The sequence below is a fragment of the Culex pipiens genome, chromosome 2 (assembly GCF_016801865.2).
Source record: "Culex pipiens pallens isolate TS chromosome 2, TS_CPP_V2, whole genome shotgun sequence".
In the NCBI taxonomy this organism is placed as follows: domain Eukaryota; kingdom Metazoa; phylum Arthropoda; class Insecta; order Diptera; family Culicidae; genus Culex; species Culex pipiens.
In genome coordinates this window covers 194,272,750-194,294,150 of record NC_068938.1, presented here as the reverse complement: position 1 = coordinate 194,294,150, position 21,401 = coordinate 194,272,750, and the positions used below count along the sequence as shown (strand labels likewise).

Below are 21,401 nucleotides of genomic sequence, written 5' to 3'. Positions count from 1 at the left end.
TTATTTTCGTGAAAATACCTTTTAAAATAATTTTCAACTGTGCTCCAAAACAAAACTTTTGTCCCACAAAACAGCAACAAAAGCCGGCGCACACGATTTCCTGCACACTTTAGCAAAACTATCGATTCATAATCCTCTGCGTGACGTCCTCCTTTAGTCCTTTGCTCAAACGACTTTGTATCTCACAAAAGGACGGGCGACGTTCCTCGAGTGGTATGTATGGTGCATCATTAAGGAGCCAGAGGAAATGCCATTATAGGGCTGCCTCGTCGAGCGCTCAAGCGCCGGATCTTCCGGACTGCAGCAGCAGAAGGAGCAGCAGCAGCAAAGTCATGCTCTGAGCAAGATGGAAAAGAATTGAAAGGAAAAGCTCCGAGAAATGTGCAGAAAAGCTTGCCTTCTTGTTGAGATTGATGATTGGTGCTTTATTCTGAAATATTTATACCCTGAGGAGAGGGCAGTCAACGAAGTGTGAGTTATTTGAAGAATAAATAAGGTTGATTTTCCTTCTGAGGAAGGTGGAGGGGCACGGAACATTAATTCAAAACTGTCTGGGAATTTGCCTCGAAAGAATTTGATTGTGCGGGATTCAATTGTCTGTTCAAACTAAATACAATTGAGTGGAATTTGATCTGATTTGAATTTATTCATTTATTTATTTCCCCCCCCTCTTCCCCCAGGTGGCCAAACTGCTCCAGAAGGGCGTCACGCCGGACGCGACCAACATGGACGGCCTAACGGCGCTGCACCAGTGCTGCATCGACGACAACGCCGAAATGCTGAACCTGCTGCTCGACTACGGCGCCAACGTCAACGCCCAGGACAGCGAACGGTGGACCCCGCTCCACGCGGCCGCCACCTGCGGCCACCTCAACCTGGTCAAGATCCTGATCGGGCGCGGGGCGAATCTCCTCTCGGTGAACGCCGACGGCAACATGCCGTACGACATCTGCGACGACGAGGAAGCCCTGGACTACATCGAGGCCGAGATGAGCAAACGGGGCGTCACGCAGGAACTGATTGACGAAACGCGGGCCGCCACCGAAACCAAAATGCTCGTAGACCTGCAGGAGACGGCCGCCCGGCAGGACGGGGACCTGGAAGTACCTGACAGCGCGGGGGCGACGCCGGTAATTGAGGTGAACTCCAATGAAGATTCCCTTTTCTAATCAGCATTTTTCCTCCCTTCACAGCTTCACATAGCGTCCGCCAACGGCTACACGCGAGTGGTAGAGTTCCTATTAGAGCAGCACGTGGCGACGGACGCCGTCGATCACGACCTCTGGACGCCGGTGCATGCGGCGGCCTGCTGGGGTCACGTGAGTTGTGCCTGACAAAAAGCAGCTTTTGTTCTTTATGTTATTGTTTGCTTTTTTTCCTTGCAGCTGGAAGTACTGGAGATGCTGGCGCAAGCCGGTGCCGATTTGAATGCCAAAAATAAGAACGATGAAACGCCTTCCGGTGAGTGTTGAGTAATTTTTGACATCGACCTGTCCACAATTTCAAACAAACCAACCCGTATTTGAGCCTCAATATGTGTATCATTATCAATTTTGAATTTTTGAATCTTTACTGATTTAAAAAAAAAAATCGAAATATTGTTCGTAAAAATTTTTCAACTTCATTTTTCGATGTAATACCAAATTTGCAATCAAAAAGGGCTTTAATGAAATTTTGATTTTGAAAATAGTGTCTGTTTGCCCACTTTTGAAAAAAAATATTTTTGAAAAGCTGAAACATTCGTGAAATTTCCCAATCTTTTCGAAAACAATATTTTCAATTTTTTTAAATCAAGAATACCATTTCAAAAGGGCGTAAAGGTGAATGTTTAGTCCTTTTGAAATGTTAGTCTTGATTTAAAAAATGGAATGTATTGTTTTCGAAAAGATCGAAAAATTTCACGAATGTTTCATATTTTAACATTAAAAATAAGATCATTAGTTGCTGAGATATCGACATTAGAAAATGGTGGGTTGTTTGGGTGAGACTTTGAAAACATCAATTTTCCTAAATACCTTTACATGACAATTTCTCAGCAACTAAGGGTCGTATCAACAAAGTTCAAAAAAGCAAAATATAGAGAATTTTCTCAGCTTTTCAAAAAGGGTTTTTTCAAGTGATCAAACAAGGACTTTAATTTAAAAGAATAAATAACAGCGACTACTTTCAAAAAAACTTACCTGAAAATGGCCATAACTTGAAAACGGTGCACTTTACCAAAATTTCACTTAAGTACTTTTTGATTGAAAATTCAATTTTACATCGAAAAACGAAGTAGAAAAAATTTTGCGACCAATATTTCGAAGGCACCAAAATTGTTTCAGCCAGACTAAAAATACAAAAAAAAATCGAATTACCGAAATCTCAGAGAATTGCTCAGTGAGGAAAACCACATGAATAAACACACTGTTTTCTAACCTCTAACGAGACGGTTCGTTTTGTTCACGAGTCCCGAATCGGTCCCCTTTAAGAGATTATGGATTTGTCAAAAAATTAAGTATCTCTGTAAATTCCCCCTAACGCGCCCTTTCCCTCAATATCACTTTTAAATGCAATTTTTAATATCTGTATTTAAAATTTAGTTCAAAGAAATAAAACCTTCTGATAGTTTTAGATATTTTCACTTTTAAAATTTTATGCAATATTTTTTTAAATTAAATTTGCCCTTTTTTATTTAGCATTCAACTAAAGAAGGGAAATCCTTTTAAAAGATGCCCTCTTTAAATATTCAACAATCGAGCTGTTCCATGCAATTTTCCCATAATTAATTCAAAATTTAACTTAAGAGTTTCACATTCTGGCCGTCTTAAATATTCGACAATAAAGTTTTTTATGCCTTTTAACTTCTTTTTTTCAAATTCAACATAAAGAAGAGATGTTAGTTTTGGTCTCCTTACAATATTTCGCATTTTACTTTTTTAAAGCATTTATTTTCTTCTTTCTTTTATTCAACTCAAAAAAGAGAAATCTCGAAAGTTCACTTCAAAAGTTCTATTCAAATCTGAACATCTTTACGTTCTTGTTTTTTTTTTGTCATTGATCTGTTTATGCAATTTTCCCACATTTTATTCAAAATTAAACTAAAAGACAAAAATCGTAACAAAATACTTGCAAATATTTCAAATAGAGCATAATAAACATCCCGTCTTATGTTGAATATTAAATAAAAGAATGAAAAATTGCTTAAATAACTTAATTGCAAAAATGTTCAAGAAGGACAAAATGTGTAAACCTTCTTTTGAATAAAAAAAACTTAATTGTAAATTATTTAGGATGGGGGAAATGTAAAGATATTAAGAGATTTTCCCTTTTTTCAATGAAATTTAAAATAAAAGTATTAAAAATTTCATTAAAAACCCTTCAGTGAGAAATCAAAAATTAAAATATGGAAAAATTACATCTATTAAAACTTGATTTTTCGAAAAAAAAATATCTCTGAAAGTAAAATTATCTCACAAGTTTTCATACAATTTTGCAGAAGTCCATACAAAAAATTATCAAATACAGTTCAAACTCGATTATCTCGAAAAAAATATATACAAACATTTTTTTCGTGATTCGATTATCAGAAGTTTTGATTAGCCGAAGTGGAATTTTTCCGAGGCCTTCGGATAGTCGAGTCTGGACTGTTTTCAAAAAATCTTTATCTTCAAAACGGATTTTCTGATCATTGACTTCGTCAATGTTGTAGATATTGCTTTTATTTCTCTCTTTCGGGGTCTCTCAAAAACATGGCAGTCCGCGCATTTGAAAATGGCATTTAAACATTTATTTTCGACCATGACAAATATAAGGGTTGAATTAAACATTTTTAAATTTTCTCGGTGTTTTTTTCTCTAAGGTTTGGAAAATTTTACGATATTTACTTTAGATCAAATTTAGTTGATCTAGTAACAAGTAATGTAGAAAAACGTTAATATCTCGATTTTGCTCTGGGCGGGAAGAGGTTAATTTTTCGACATTGAAAATCGGATGTGGGTAATTCTCCGCCAACTCACACAGCAGTTGCCCCGACCCCTCTTCGATTTGCGTGAAACTTTGTCCTAAGGGGTAACTTTTGTCCCTGATCACGAATCCGAGGTCCGTTTTTTGATATCTCGTGACGGAGGGGCGGTACGACCCCTTCCATTTTTGAACATGTGAAAAAAGAGGTGTTTTTCAATAATTTGCAGCCTGAAACGGTGATGAGATAGAAATTTGGTGTCAAAGGGACTTTTGTGTAAAATTAGACGCCCGATTTGATGGCGTACTCAGAATTCCGAATAAACGTATTTTTTATCGAAAAAAACACTAAAAAAGTTTTAAAAATTCTCCCATTTTCCGTTACTCGACTGTAAAAAATTTTGGAACATGTCATTTTATGGGAAATTTAATGTACTTTTCGAATCTACATTGTCCCAGAAGGGTCATTTTTTCATTTAGAACAAAAATTTTCATTTTAAAATTTCGTGTTTTTTCTAACTTTGCAGGGTTATTTTTTAGAGTTGGTCGTCATCGATCATGGCCATTCATGGTCACCCGCGACAGACACGGACGACGAAACAAAGAGAAACGCAAAAATTAACTTTTTCAAAACTTTTTTTCGTAAAATCGCGATAACTCGTGATGTTTATAAGCAAACCCCTTATGTCTATACATCAAAATTTTTGTAATTGTCTGCTCTACAACTTTGTAGAACATTGTTACACTCTAAAAAATAACCCTGCAAAGTTAGAAAAAACACGAAATTTTAAAATGAAAAATTTTGTTCTAAATGAAAAAATGACCCTTCTGGGACAATGTAGATTCGAAAAGTACATTAAATTTCCCATAAAATGACATGTTCCAAAATTTTTTACAGTCGAGTAACGGAAAATGGGAGAATTTTTAAAACTTTTTTAGTGTTTTTTTCGATGAAAAATACGTTTTTTCGGAATTCTGAGTACGCCATCAAATCGGGCGTCTAATTTTACATAAAAATCCCTTTGACACCAAATTTCTATCTCATCACCGTTTCAGGCTGCAAATTGTTGAAAAACACCTCTTTTTTCGCATGTTCAAAAATGGAAGGGGTCGTACCGCCCCTCCGTCACGAGATATCAAAAAACGGACCTCGGATTCGTGATCAGGGACAAAAGTTACCCCTTAGGACAAAGTTTCACGCAAATCGAAGAGGGGTCGGGGCAACTTTTCCCGATTTCGTGTGAGTTGGTAGAGAATTACCCATGTGTATTTGCTTAATAATCGTCAACGCTGTTTTGGTGATGTAGAGCAAACCTTGTTTTTCTTGTGTGATTTTCTTTCGGAGGTTATATCTTTGCAACCGTTGGTCCAATCTTCAATATCCTTGTAGCAGTTTTTTTGTTATTTTTCTGTTACTTCAGATAAAATATTTAACATAGCCACTTTATCATTATTTTTCCATTTTTGTTCTAAAAACATGGTTTTTCGATCAATTGGCAACACTGCAAAATAAATTATGAACAACTTGTGGCACAGTGAAAAAATACAAATCTAATATGAGATTTTTTTTTAAATTGTAATTTTGCACGATCCATTTTTTGTGAAAAGTAAAAGTCGAGTTAAATATATTGGTTATTTTTTTATACATTGTACATTTTTTTTTTTTCTGAAAAATCCTAAGAAGCAATTCTCACAACTTTGCCGAAAACTCTAGTCTAAATCAATCAGAAAATCCATTCTCAAGATTCAGAAACTTTTATGTTTTAATAGCTTAGAGAATGCATCAGATTCGTTGTTTCGCATAAATCATGTTTTGGCGTACAGTCATCCCACATATTCGGAACACCCAAAAATTCGGCACACTTTTATGATAATTTGTCAATAGCATGCCAAAAGTAGCTTTTCTGTCGACCTTACTATTTTTAGAACCTTCATTTGGACATTATCTTGCTATTTCACTAGTAAAAGTAGGACTTTTTGAACAAAAAACTTCATTCCAAGACTATTTTGTCCAGAGCAGTAAAACACTGCCTCCAAATGGCCTGTTTCATAATTGTGGGATGTTATTGTGCCTCCCACAATTGTGAAACACCTGAATTTGACTGATATTTTCACCAAAAAAAGTTATCAAACAATGTATAAAACATCACTAAGCTTGAGTTTCATTGGTTTCAGTGTGTGAAGTCATTATTTGGTAATGAAGATGTACTCCTGGAGAGATTCAAAGTTTGTTTACATTCGTAAGAAAAAAGTGTTCCGAATTTGTGGATTCCAAGGGTCAAAGTAATTCTTCAAAAACTTTATATAAAAGTTAAAATTTGCAGATGTTCGATACAGCATTCGAAAGATCGCAAGAAAAGCTTTCAAATGAAGGTAAAAGCGAATCTTTAAGCTTAATTATCGATTTGCTATGATTTTTTGAACATAGGCCGATTTGGAAACCGTTTCGAATATGTGGGATGACTGTATGTGTTATCCCAAATTTTCATTCTTTGCAAGGCAATGAGCGTAGTCTTTAACATCAATCCCTTCCCTACTAACCCCGAGTAGACCGCGGCCCCTCCCACTAACATTTACACACAAGATCCTCTTTAATTATTAAGTCAAATGTAATTACAAAAGCCGACTCGGTCCTAACCAAGTCCCAGTACCGAAAAGGACCTAATAAAAATAATTTTATGAAAAAAAGGCAATGAGCGTACCAATAAGCGTACCAACAATGTTAAAAATATGTTTGAGAATTACACTACCTTTTAGAAAATATTTTTTTCAGAGTTGAAGTACACTTTTTTTCAATACATGAAAACATGTTATTTCGAAAAATATAATATAAAAAATGGTTTCAACTCATAAACGATCAAAATTTGACCAAATATATATTTAATTAAATTTCGTAAAGTCATATTTTTTTAAAGATTCACAACATGATCGAAATAAAACCGCCCGTAATGCACAAAAAAAACCTTAATAGTTGGCACTTTTGGTCTACCAAAACAAACAAAAAAATCGAAGAAAGGTTTGTCAAAATCGATATTTTGTGCTAAGTTTGAAATAAAAAAAGCGGTAATTTTTTCCGTGTACCTGGTTTTTTTGAAAAGTCCAAATCGAAACCTACAACTTTGTCGAAGATACCAATATGATCAGAAAATTCCTACTGATTTTCAAATATTTAATTTAATTAAATATTTAATTTCATATCACTTTTGTATGGACAGGCTCAAAATTTTTATGGAGACTTTAATTGGAAATCCAATATTGCGAAACGGCTTATTTGGACAAAATTTCATCCAAATAAAAATCTCAATGAAAAGTCGACTGGCAAAATCGTAGAGAACTTCTCAAATTCTAAAATATTATCAAATACCTACCTTCATATTTCAAACAATATTTTCACTTTTCTTTGCAGATATTTGCGAGGACCCGGAGATTCGAGAACGGATAGAGCAGCTCAAGACGGAGCAGGAGAGTAAACGACTGGCCGAGGCCCAACGCAAGCGGGTCCGGCGATCCCAGAGCAATAACACCAGGTACTTATTCCTAACTTGTTTTTTTATTGTTGGCTTATTTGCTTTGCAAAGTCCTATAAAACAGAGACCCCTCCCACGGGAGAGTCTTAAACCCTCCCAAGCCCCGCTGTACCGCACATAGTTCTAATCCGGATATTCCCCCGTCGTTTTCTCGCGCTAACAAAACAAGTGTTCGCTCCCATCCCTGCAGGGCACAATCCGTGCGGCGGACGTCGCTCCGGGACAAGGGTCTCACCACCAAGAAGGACGCCGTCGAGGAAGCCCGGTTTCGATTACAAGCGCAAGAGGTGAGTCCCCGAATTGAAGCTAAACTTTTGCTGCCGAAAAGCGGGTTTACATTTGAAAGTGTTAATATAATTAGTACGGAGTTTACAGTTCTGGAGTTTTTTTTGAAAAGGTCCTATAAACCAAATTTTTATTTTTTTGCTTTTTGGGTGTTTTTGAATACCCCTGACTCAAGGCGGTTCTAAAAACACCCAAAAAGCAAAAATTGAAAATTTGGTTTATATGACCTTTTTAAAAAAAGCTCCAGAGTTTTCCTCGGGATAAAGTTCAACATTTTGGCAAGATACCGAGGATAGATGGAAACTCCCCAACTGAAATATTTATGTTTTGCGGAAAGTTTATCGTCTTGGTTTCGTCCCAATCCTTGGCGAGAAAGTTTTGCAACTTGTTGGCTCGAACCGTGCGACAACTAAAAGGAAATGGAAAGCTCTCTGTACAGAAGACTTTTTTCCTTTCCAGCAAAACATTTTTTTTGCGATTTATTTTATTTTTTGTCAAAACACAGATAAAGAGATCTTGTAGATTTATTCAAAACTCATCAACAGCATTTGAAATCATTCTCTTTATTTTTGATATTGATAAAATTGAATCAACATTTGAATATATGTATAAACATTAAAATGTTAAAAGCAAATGACATCAAGTATTAGCTCATCAAACTTCAATTTTAGGAAATATACAGCAATTCCCCACGAATTCGAATTCGTTCCAATTCGAAAAAAAGTTCTCCGATCGAGCTCAAATTTTCTGGGGCCGGCCAAGAATTCCTTGGCCGAAATAATTAGACCTGTATTTTTTTGTTTGGCCATTAGGGTACGTCGTGTTAGGTTGGTCCAAAAAATGGCAATTTTCTTCGATTTTCGCAAAAACCACTTTTTTTCAAAAAATCATATCTCCGCTTAATTTCATCCGATTTTAGCTGTCTTAGGTGCAAAAGAAAGGTGATTAGTTAAGCTATTTGTGAAAAATAGTATGAAGTTCCAAAAATCTAGCTTAACATTTGAAAAGGTCGTATGAAAACTTAAAATGCTGTTTTGAAAGTCTCGGGACCAAAAAGCCTATGTCTGAAAATATTTTTATCAGATTCCTCTCAAAGTTTTACATGACATATCAAAAAATGGTGAAGTTATGTTTTCAATACTCTGAGAAACGATTTTTTGAAAATAAAAACTAGGTTTTTCGACGCGCCACGCGCAAAAATAGGAAAATGACGAAAACGGGAAAAAATTGACTTTTTTCACGAAAACTGCGATAACTTCAAAACTTTAGCGATGACCTATACATGTCAGGGTACCAAAATTTTCGTAATTGAAATACGCAACCTAAAGAAAAATACCTATGATATTTCTTCGGCGTTTGTAGTACTAGATTATTCCTTTCGAATGCAACCTTGTGTATAAAATTTGGCTTGCACTTCTTCAAGATATTTAAGTTTAAAAATTGCATCTTTTTTCCGTAAAATGGCCATAAAGTCCACATTTTTTTTTGTTTTTCAGGCCTCTGAATAAAAACTGCTTTGAACTTAACCCTGCATGGCTATGTTTAATAAACTGATTTTTGAAGGGTTTTTTCTATGCTTTTGATAAAATCAGTTATTTAATGACAGATGAAATTTTGGTGTCTTGTAAAAAAAAAAACAAAAAATCAAGAATTCAAAATTACAGAGTCCAAAAATTGAAGAGTTGACAAAAAAAAACAAGAAATAGAAAAAATCCCAAATAAAATAAATTTGTACATTTGAAAATTTCTAAAACTCTAAGTTTCTAAAATTATGACGTTTTAAAGTTCTGGAATAAAATTCTTAATTTTCTTTTTACGGAAATTATTTAAATTTTTTTCTTGTTTAATTCAAAAATGCTACCAGATAATCGGACAGTTTTGTAGTCAACTATTTGGTCAAAACATATTACCTGTTTGTTTGTTTTTTTTTCAATTCAGCAATTTTAGTTTTTGAATTTTTAAATTTCAGTTTTTTATTCAGCTTTGTAATTTTTGTTTTTTTTTTAGATGCTTTAAATTTTTGAATGTTTTAAATAAATAAATTTCAATTTTGGAACTTTACAATCTTTTACATTTTAGAATTTTCGATTTTTTTGTAATAAAAATTTAAGATTATTATTTATTTTTTTAGAATTTCAAATGAATAATTTTTGAACTTTTGAATTTCTTAACTTTGGTAGTTTTTAAAACATTTCAATTTTTTAATTTTTATATTTTATGTTTTTAAGTCTTATATGTTTGGTATGTTTTTTGGTATTTTAAAATTTATAAATTTCTGTTTTTTTTTAATTTTCCATATTTTTATATGAAATTCAATTTCTAAATTTCTGTTTCAAAAGTTGAAACTTTTTGATTTTTTATTCTTCTGCTAGACAATTTGATAATTGCTGGTTTCTCGGGGCACCCTACTGTGCAGTGCTGCAAGTTTTCATGAAACATGCAAAAAAAAACATTTTTTTTTAAATTGATATTTTGTGTTGAGTATTTGAAGTCAAATTTAGGCTTTTCTATTTGTTTTTGGACTATCCTTAATAATAATAAATGGCAACACTGCCCCATGGATTTGTCAATATAGTTTTATTGCTGGATTGTGACGTTTTTTTTTTGTAATTTATTTGTTTATTTTGCATATCTGATATAGTTTAGATTATCCTCAAAGCTTTTACCTAAAAATTATTTGATTTGAATAATTTTTCTGATTTTTAATGACTAGAAATAATATCAAGTTCAAATTCCGGTCTCTTTGTCACTCTTGTGGTGGACTCTTTTGGGGCAAAACAAACTTGTTTGCTCAAAATTCGTTCCGCATTTTCCACGTGCAAGTTCCGTTTTCCGACGCGCGCGCGCGTGTTTGTCGCAGCCAAAGCCAAAGTGTTGGTGGGAGGAAAGTTTTAGTGTAGTTATGACATGTTTTGCAGTTAAATTAATATCTAATTGGCAATGTGAAGGTGTGTGGGTGTTTGTGTGACTCCGTTGCACGGATGAAAGGGGCAAGTTTTCGTTGAAATTGAAATTGGCAAAAGTTTCAATTTGTTTATCCTGATGATGAAATTTGGAATCCTGACGACTTGTGGAGAGCAAAGTGATAATACAATTATGTTGTTGGCTCAGTAGTAGAGATGTTCAAATTATCTTTGCTAATGAAAAGGTTATGGGTTGAAGAGGAAATTTAATTTAAATTGAAACGCTTTGTTTCCATCACGGCAACAGACTGGACATCGTCATTGAAAAAACACACCCAGAAGTGCAAATTCCACTCTCCCGGGGGGATTTATTTCACTTTGCTAACGAGTCACTCAACTGGGGAATCGATTTCGGACTTTGTTCTGTCCCCTCAGAACAAAAATAACACTTTCACACCAGCAGACGTGTGCAACCATTCGATTTCCGGTTGAGCGATCGCGTGAAAAATAAACTCAAATTTAATCTACTTTTTCCCTTTCGAAATGTTGGTTCAAGTTTAAGCGAGCCTGCGAACATTCGACCTTCACCCCACTTAAATTGCGATTTTATACGTTCTAATTGTCATTAAAAAGCAATAAAATTACTGAAAGAATTATTTCCGTGTCATTGAACCCGATTTGGAGTCATTTTAAATTTACTGGCAACACTGGAAGTTTGTTTTGATGACTATCTGATTTCAGCTGTCAAATTTGTTAAGGGACTAGACAGCTGACAGCTGAAAGATCCGCTTATCCTACTCACATTCAATGTAAACATTCACAAGAGCGAGCGGAATGAAATGTTTGGTTACATTAAAAATTACACCCTTTTGAAAATATCCCTTAGTTTTTGCTATGAACATTGTCATGATGCACATTCCTTGCCCTCAGCAAACTACAAACTTGGCATTTTTCGGTAATACATTTATTTTACTTTGACGTTTGCTGAGAGAAGAAAAGTGAGGTTAAGTTAAAACGCTTTTTGCAATAGACATTTTTTGCAAAACAATAAAGTATCGCAGAGGGTTTGAAATTTGAATTGTGAATTTAATTCACAATAATCAGATATTTTACCAACGCTTCAACATTCCCGAGCAGGTTTGATTTTGACGATATCCGAATGATTTAGAATATGCGTGTAGAACTGACATCTGTCATTCTGTCAGATGTTAATTCACTGTTGCCAGTTTTGTCTTTTTTTCTTTCGCTTATCAGTCAACCAGATCCAAGGTGATCAACCAAGTGGGTGTTTGTTTCGTTTCACATTTCGCAGCCGGTCTAGAACATTTCGCAAGTCGCAGTCGCGATTTGCCGCACTTTGATGTTTTCGCAACCGTCATTCTACGCACACTAGTCGCGGTGTTCATCATTGCGGAACCACCGCATGCCCGTGAACCCTTCTGAGTGAAGTCAGTCCGACTCGATAATGAATTTGCTGGACGAACAAAACGATTCGAAAGTGCCACGGTTGACTTGCTGAATACACACCTCCTCCTCTCTCTGTATGGTTAATCGCTTTTGTGTTGACTTTGGGGCTTATTGTTTTTGTTTTTTGTCTTCAAAAAAACCTCAAACGTCAAACTTTTGCCCGTGAAAGAAGGAACAACAGTCCATCACCCACCGAAAGCCGGCATCGCTTTGAAAGGAATTTAATTTTTGGCCCGTCACTCACCGCGATCTAAACGAGCAGGGTATAGAAGCAATGTGATTGAAATTGAATAAAGGTGCACAACTGTCAGTGTGCGCTTTCTCGCGAGATGAACGCACGCAAGGTGATGTGACTGGAAGGTGAGGATGACAGATGAAAAAAAAGATTTTCATTTAGCTTGTAAATCAACAAAATCTGGCAACATTTTACTGATTTTGATGAATTTTCAATTACAAAAAATGTCGCATGAAAAATACCATCAACTCTGCTAACAAGCTTAAATCGAATGTCAAAAAAAGACAGGAAGTGAGTTTTCACATGAGCTTTTCGTTTTTTTTTTTCTTTCTCGCACAAATATAATGCATAAATCGTTTCGCACGAAATCCCCCGTTCTATTTGGTGCAAATGTCAACTCGCAAAAAAATACACGCTGCAAATAAACCACCGGCCAAGTCCATCTGGATTTTTCCAGCTTTTTACGAATTTCTGTCACGTAGCTGGGTGGCACAGCTGATGCAGTTGCATCCCTCCTTTTTTTGTTGGGAAGCTGTAAAAAAGTTGTAAATTGTTTTATTTTTTGTGCCATTTGACCATTTTTCCCTTGTGACGACCATAATAATTGGAGATTATCGATCTCAATTTATTTTTTGTAAAGCCACGACGCGTCACGCTCAGCATTTCAATCAAAGTAAACATTGACCTGAAGCCCGACAGAAAAAAATAATAAAATTTTGGGAGCACGATATGTAAACATAACCTCAAATGTCACTCACATGCATCGTTTGATCTGCGTTGAAAATAAAAAAACGGTAGTAAAATTTGCCAAATTGGCAGCACTTGTGAACGCGCGTAGCAGAGTGAGGTGATTGATTGAAGGCTATCGCGTTCCAGATCGGCGCCTACTGTGATGCCAGCCATTGTTGACAATCACTGACGCCCGATGACGGGAAAGAGTTCTGAGCCGGTGAACGTCGTCGGCTACTGTGATCCGGCGATATGATCAGCGAACTTTATTGACAATTTAATTTAGAATGCCAAAAGTTAGATGGTCAACTTTATTCGAAGTTTACCGACAGTTCAGTGTTAGAACAACAATTTAAACCGAAAATCTCCCTTCTAAAAATAACAGCATTGTTTTTTTCAATAACATTCGAATGTTTAAAGTATTTTTCAAATACTTTTTTACATTTAAAAACATCTCTCAAATTAAAATTGGGATCTCCAAAAATGCTTGAATTACTCCACCGTTAAATTCATGTATTTCAGCTACTGAAATATAATAATTAGGGGGGAAGACTTCAAAAACAGGTAGCGAAGCAGGTGGTTGGGAGTTTTTGAAAAAGCAAAGCAAAAAAACTCGTAAATTATGGAGGGTACCTGTTCATTATATTGAAAAGCAGAACCAATATATCGTATCGCATAAATAACTAAAAGCTACTGGTTGAAGCTTAACCAAGCGCGTCACGCTGCACTGTTGGTGGGTGTGATTTGGTATTGTTTGTGTTTTTACTTTTCAGTTTAGTTTGTAAAGGTTCCCTCCCTACTAGCGTTTAGCTATGTTTTCGGTGGCATCGGTATCGATGACCAACATGAATTAACCGTCTAAATTGATGTACTGAGCAGTTGGGGACCAGGGGTGGCATCAGTATTTTCAATAGGAATTTGGGATAATTTTAAAATTCTTTGGAATTTAAAATTCTTTTAGAGGCCATCAAATGCCAACTTTTCAGAAATTACCAGGTTGTGCAAAAAATCTTTGACCGAGTTATAAATTTTTTAATCAATACTGATTTTTTCAAAAAAATAGAAAATGGTGGGTTGTTTGGGTGAGACTTAGAAAACATCAATTTTCCTGTTTTAAACACTTGCATGGCAATATCTCAGCAACTAAAAGTCGTATCAACAAAGTTCAAAAAAGCAAAATATAGAGATTTTTCTCAGCTTTTCAAAAATATTTTTTTCAAAAGTGAGCAAACATGTGCACTAGTTTTAAAATATGAAAAACTGCGTCTATTTTCTAAAAAGTAACCTAAAAATGGATTTAACATGAAAACGGTGCACTTTAGCAAAATTTCACTAGAGTACTTTTTGATTGCAAATTTGATTTTACATCGAAAAATGAAGTTGAAAAATTTTTGTGACCAATATTTCGATTTTTTTTCAAAGTCAGTATTGATTAAAAAATTCATAACTCGGTCAAAGATTTTTTGCACAACTTGGAAATTTCTGAAAAGTTGACATTTGATGTCCTCTAAAACTATATCAAAAAATAAAAAAAAAATTAAAATAGTGTTTTTTTGCAAATCAAGTTTTAGTGACAAAAAGTTAAATAAAAAATCATCAAAAAAAATATTACCGTGTATCATTTTTTTTTGTATAGTCCATTTCCATATCTACAACATTGCCCAAGACACCAAATCGATCAACAAATTCCTTCAAAAGATACAGATTTTTGAATTTTCATACATCATTTTTGTATGGACAGCTGCCAAATTTGTATGGAAAATTATATGGACAAAGCAATGATGCAAAATGGCTTTTTTGGGCATACCGATGGCACCAAAAAAGTTTCAGTCGGATTTAAAAATACAAAAATTAAAATTCTAAAAAAAGACCGATTTCGTAGAAAATTGCTCAACTTTGCCTTCAATCAGAAAAACCATTTTACCGATTTCTGGACGCACCCATGGATACTTACATGCCCATTTTGTATGACCAGCCCGTAAAATTGTATGGAAAACCAATGATGCAAAGGAAATTCATAGACAAAATTCATTAAAATCAAAAAAGCAAAGAAAAGTCGATTTTTGAAAACGCAGAGAATTACTCAATTAGCATATTTAAACTATTGAAATCTAAATTGAATATCTCACGAACTATAAAGAAACTCAAGAACAAGATAATGAGGTCAAAACATGAATGACATTACTATCTCATCATGATTTTTTTTAATGTTGTTTAGCCGTTTTTCAGGTCTGAATTTTTTTTATATTTTTTACCTACTGTGTTTAGGTTGTTTGGTCTTTTGCTTCAAATTTTGGGTATCAATCGCTCTTTTATTTTTTAAAGTTAAAGGCTTTTTTGCAATTCCGCTTTGAAACTGTTAACTATTCCTGTCCTGGAGAAACGAAACGGCCTACTTTTCCCTACCAAAAATAACAAAATGGAAAATTAATACCTTTCAATACCAGTGCTGAAAAGTTCTACTTTTCGCAATGGGTGCTGAAAAGTAGAACTTTTCAACACTAGCATCGAAAAGTAACATTTTTCAATATTGTTTCGTTATGAACGGTGAATTTACTAAGCACATGAATGTTTGACATAAAATTCCATTCTAGAAACTATTTTCGGAATTGCCAAAAATGGTGTAAGCAACTCGTTGCAAAACTTGTTTTTTTTTTCAGCACTCGTCGTATTTATGTACGACTCGTGCTGAAAAAATCTTCTTTTTGCAACTTGTTTCAAAAACTACTATCTAAGCACTTATATTTTTAGAAAATATTTAATAGTTATGATGGCAAGGTCTTGATGCTGATCTTTCAATAAAAAAGTTTATGTATCAATTATTTTTAACTTATTTTGAAAGTAACTAAGAAATACTTTCGCCGTTTTTTAATAGGTCCTGTTAATTATTAGGATTCCATTGTTTATAGGATTTTTTCGAAATAAAAGCCAGATTACGAAAATAAGTTTAATTTCAGGCATTATGATTTGTGTTAAGTTATTACTCTGATTAATTTTGTCGCACTTCTTGAATAAGGCTTTCTAGGCCAAGTGAAAAAACTATGATTCAACTCCAAAATGAATAAATCTTTTTCAGAGTGTCGCCCCAGCTTTGTCACAGTCCCTGCGAAATATGTCAGACTAAATATTCAGCTTTAAATCCCATAATAAAATCTTTTGCACGAAAGCGATAGCAATATTGTGGTGCAAACAATCTTATTTTCTTTCTTCAAGTTTTTGCCAAATCCAAACCATCTCAGAAATGAATAATTAAACTGTCAGATTTGGGTGAAATTCTCTAAGATTTGGATGAATTTCACTAATATTTTGTTAAAATCTAAATAAAATTCCCTCAAGTTTGACAGATGCTTCATTTACTGATTTCTGAGAAGGTTTGTTTTTGAAATTGGAATCTTAAAATGTTTTAGCTAATTTTTTTAAACAGATTTTACAGATACATTTTTTAGGTCATAGAATGTTTTGATTAGATAAAAAGTAGGGGAAATTCTTGTGTTTATGGCAGGTAGAGCACTCGCTACATTCAATTTGCTGATGTTTCGGGTTAGTTTTCAAAAGGTCTCAAGCGTCAGTTGTAGCTCAATAGGAAGTGAGCAAGTAAGTTCCTATCAACAGTTTTAAAAAATAAGTTCAGTTGAAAACGCATTTTATGCGCTGTAATTTAACGTCTAAGTGCTGATATTCCAACATTAGAGACACGATAGAGTTAGATGCTGTTCCCCTATTTATTTATTTTTCGCGGCACTACATTTATTTTATATTATTATTAATATTATTTTATTTAAAATATAAATAAATATTACTAACAATTGATTCAAAATTCAAAAGAAAACTTTTTTTAAATTCATTACACATCAGTTCAGTTGTATTTCTATCAAAGCTTTAAATATTCAATATTTTTTGCGATCTTGTACTTTGAAATTTCATTAAAATGTATTCTGAATATTTTAAAACAATTGAAAAATGCTAAAAAAATCGTTTTTTTTTTAGTTTAAAAAAATTACTCCTGATTTCAGGGCCATTATTCAGGGTTGACTTAAAATTTGATAATATTTGATATGGGCTTTTTCTCAAAACTGCTTTATATTTTTTAAGAATCTTTTATTTGAAGAAATTTTGACAAAACTACATCCCTGTTTGTTTGGCTACCGCTTCACGCTGCGTAATTTAATTTCCATTTTCCCGGGCCATTTATATTTTCCGTTTTTCATTTTCAATCTACTCGTACAGTAGGTATTTCCCCCAATTTCCCTCACTCTCTTCATCATTTCAAGCAAGAGACAAACCAAAATGAATATGAGAGAAATACACACAAAACGTAGCCTGAAGAGACCTTCAGTTTGGACCCTATCATAACCCCTTTTTGAAACTGATCCCAGTAGGCTTAAATTTGATCAAATTTCCACCGAAAAAAAAATAACAGAATGAGTGTGTGTTGGTAAACAGGAGGAAATGAACTTCAAAGCAGGCGGCAGTGGGAGAGGCTGGCGGCGCAAATCGCGGGTGATTGCGCGCGTAGCTTGCTTAGTTTAGTGAGAGCCGTTTGGTGGCGGGGAGCCGTCCGGGCGCATTGGAGAGCTTAGTTCGTCATTAGACTAGCGCCAAGTAGCACGGCCTACTACCACTGCGCGCGCGACTAACTCAGTTAAGGTCCAAGTCCACGAATATCCTTGCGTGTGCCGAGCGCGCGCGTTGAGGCGGTATTGCGTGTTGTTTGCGAAATCGACCGTTTGCGTGTGTGGGTGTGAAATCTGGCTGTGTGTTGGGGGTTTTGAGTGGCAAGGATTTAGCTTAATTAAATCAGCTGATTTAAGTGGGTTTAAGGCGCGAGCGAGATAACGAGAAGAAACTGTGACGGCTCAATTTTCGAGAAGTTTGTTTTAGTTTGAATAACTTATCTCGTCTTTTTTTTTTGCTCAACTTTCCGTTTCCGTGTGAAAACGTGGTTGTCGCCGCGGAAGGCGATTTGTGTCAAGTGATAAATTAGATTCCCCGCTGGGGAGGTCTACGCGCCGGGTGGCCCGGCAGGAGTGTCGAGTTTCCAGATAAGGAAGACCCCTTAACTGGTCCTGAATAGCAGCAGAGAGAAAAGAGAGTGGTGGATAAACGTGTGATTAATCTAGGCTCCAACAGGAACAACAGGAAGGAAGGAAATGCGTTGATTATCGCACGGACCGGGGTTTGACCTGGATTTGTGTGGAAGTGGCACTCCCTCACCTCTGGATTATTCTGTGACAGGTTCCCTGTGGAGTCGTCGTAATCTTGGGCGGGCGATCGCAACAGAACCAAAGAGGGCTGCTAATGGAAGTCGAGATTTAGAGCAGCAGATTCCAAGCTGGATTTTGAGGACATTTAGAGAGGGAAGGTGGTGTGATGTCCTATTCTGGCTTTCGAGTTGGAGTTGATGGTGATGATGAAATCATTGAAAGAATGCTCATTGAAACTATTTTTCCACACAGGATGACAAAAATTTAATGGCAAAATTCTAATAATGAAGAAATAACAGACAAACGAGTTATTATGCGTAAAATTGGGTACTTCCCGTGAAATCCGCAATATTTTTTCTGAATCGTTCACATTTGTCAAATGTTTTATCCATTGAGTTCTGCTCCTTCAAAAAAATTAGGATGACAACTTTTAAAAAAGTTAATGGTAAAAAGAATAAAAATATTAGAAAAAGATATAAAAGATACCTCAAGTTGCATACCGCATTTTGACTTGTCAAAAGAGTTATTCTTGTAATAATTTTGAATTCAATAAACCTTGATTTATTGGCAATTTGACAATTCAAAAAGATTCTCCCAACGTAATGATTTGTATTTCACTGCTCAAAGCTATGAATAACTTTTCAAAAAATAAATTTCAAAAATTAAATGTTACGCCCTTTTGAAATGTTAGTCTTGATTTCAAAATTCGGAAAATGTTGTTTCAAAAAGATCGGAAAATTTCACGAATGTTTCATATTTTAACATTGAAACTCGGACCATTAGTTGCTGAGATATCGACATTACAAAATTGTGGGTTGTTTGGGTGTTGTGGGGGGCCTCGTGGCGCGGTGGTTAGCGGCTTCGGCTGCTGATCCCTAAGTTGCTATGGGGCGCGGGTTGGATTCCCGCCTTATCCTCCTGACCTTCTATCGGACTCACCACACATAACCTTCGAACGCCTAGAAATGAGCAGAAACTTGCAACAGAGCCCACAAAAGACCCGGGGGTCGTTAAAGTGGATTGATTTGCTTTTTTTGTGGTTGTTTGGGTGAGACTTAGAAAACATATATTTTCATGTTTTTAAACCTTTGCATGGCAATATCTCAGGAACTAAGGGCCGTATTAACAATGTTAAAAAACACAATATAGAGCATTTTCTCAGCTTTTCAAAAATATTTTTTTCAAGAGTGAGCAAACATGGGAACTAATTAAAAAAAAATTAAAAACTGAGACCATTTTTTTTTAAAGTTACCTAAAAATTAATTTAACTTGAAAACGGTGAACTTTATCAAAATTTCACCAGAGTACTTTTTGATTGCAAATTCAATTTTACATCAAAAAATGAAGTTGTAAAATTTTTGCTAACTGTATTTCGATTTTTTGGAAAAATCAGTATTGATTTATAATTAACTCAGTCAAAGATATTTTTGCCCATCCTGAAAATTTCTGAAAAGTTGTCATTTTATGTCCCATAAAACATATCTGAAAAAATAGCGTTTTTTTGCAAATTAAGGATGGTACAAATATTTTTAAATTTTTTTTTAATCCCCCCCCCCCCCCCCCCCCTTCAAAATTGGCCCGAAAAATCAGGGGGGCAAAAAAAATATTTTTACAATAAACTTCAAAATTTCAATGAAAATTTAAGTGCAACCAGCTGAAATCAAATTAAAATACATACTTCTGCGTTTAAAATTATTTTTAGCATGTTTGGGTTTATTAAAAAATCTTAAGATTTTTTGAAAATTTTCGATGCAAAATCTTTTTTTTCGATACAGTTTTTGTTTTTGTCAGATCTTAGATTTTTTGAAAACTAATGATTGCAAAACAACTGAACTAGTGTAAAATGCATTTTAAAACACTTTTTTCATTTAAATGTGAAGACTATGGCTTGTTATTTAAATTTATAAATCTTTTTTTATTTTTTTTTTGCCCCCCCCCCTTGACCTCGGACAGGGCCGAGGGACAAAAACTTTTTTAAATATTTGCATCGGCCTAAGTTTTAGTGAAAAAAAGTGGAATTAAAATCACAAAAAATACCGTGCATAATGTTTTTTCAGTGTAGTCCTCATTCATACCTTTAACTTTGCCGAGGACACCAAATCGATCAAAAAATTCCTTCAAAAGATACAGATTTTTGAATTTTCATATATCATTTTTGTATAGACAGCTGCCAAATTTGTATGGAAAATTATATGAACAAACTAATGATGCAAAATAGCTTCATTGGGCATCGGGCTCAACGAAGGCACCAAAAAAGTTTCAGTCGGATTAAAAAATACAAAAAAAAATTAAAAAAGAGAGCGATTACGTAGAGAATTATATGTTTTCAAATTTTACTCTTAAACCTTATATGCCCTCGATTTCCAATGAAAAAATGCAACGAAGAACATTTTATTTCAACCTATGTGAAATTTTCTGTTCTCCTCAAATATAATTCGAGGTTTAAAAAGGAGCCCAACATTTTAAAAGGGCTAAAACACTTAAGGGGTTACATACATGTAAACTAGCAAAAACGTCAAGGGTTGGTATGAGCACACACTAAATATTTTTTTTAATTTGTTTTCAGAGCATTAAAATATACATTTTCATCTATTAACAAAATAAATATGAAGGCATTTGGATGTACCATTACCGAGATATAGCTATTTTAAGTTAGCAGTTTCAAAAAACGGGTGCCACGATGTCTCTACACTGCCTTGACCACATCGGCTCAAAATTTTGGTGAAGACTCACTAAACGAGTCCCGTGTCTGTGATGAAGATTGATTTTGAAAAAGTTTATTTAAAAAAAAAGATAATAATATATTTCTGTTTTTCATATAAAGAAATCACCAGTTTTTGATTTTTGTAAATATTTGTATGAAACTATAAGGAGTGATTGGAAATCAATTTCTGAAAGGGTTTAATAAATAATTGGAAATATGAATTTTTAAGATTTTTTTCATGTATGTAACCCCTTAAAACATCCGAATACAAAAAACGGGACTTTTACTATTTTTTGTAAAAAGTCCTAGACCCAATTTTAAAATTTAAAAAAAATTATTGCAAAGATCAGATTTTTTTATAATTTTTCAAAATTGAAAATCGAACTATAGTTTCCGAGATGTCGT

The 21,401-nt window shown here is 34.5% G+C and overlaps 1 protein-coding gene across 10 annotated transcripts in view; it reads left to right on the top strand.

The window, feature by feature from the left end:
• The window catches only part of LOC120415173 (protein phosphatase 1 regulatory subunit 12B-like), a 215,318-nt gene that overhangs the window by 166,736 nt on the left and 27,181 nt on the right, over positions 1–21,401 (top strand). For 9 of the 10 annotated variants that reach the window (XM_052707108.1, XM_039576619.2, XM_039576622.2 and 6 more), the window contains 5 exons: positions 681–1,130; positions 1,194–1,319; positions 1,386–1,461; positions 7,349–7,469; positions 7,639–7,756. In XM_052707108.1, the coding sequence (XP_052563068.1) occupies positions 681–1,130; positions 1,194–1,319; positions 1,386–1,461; positions 7,349–7,469; positions 7,639–7,756 (891 nt within the window). The remainder of the gene's footprint in view (positions 1–680; positions 1,131–1,193; positions 1,320–1,385; positions 1,462–7,348; positions 7,470–7,638; positions 7,757–21,401) is intronic. The other variant, XM_039576624.2, reaches the window with a different exon arrangement.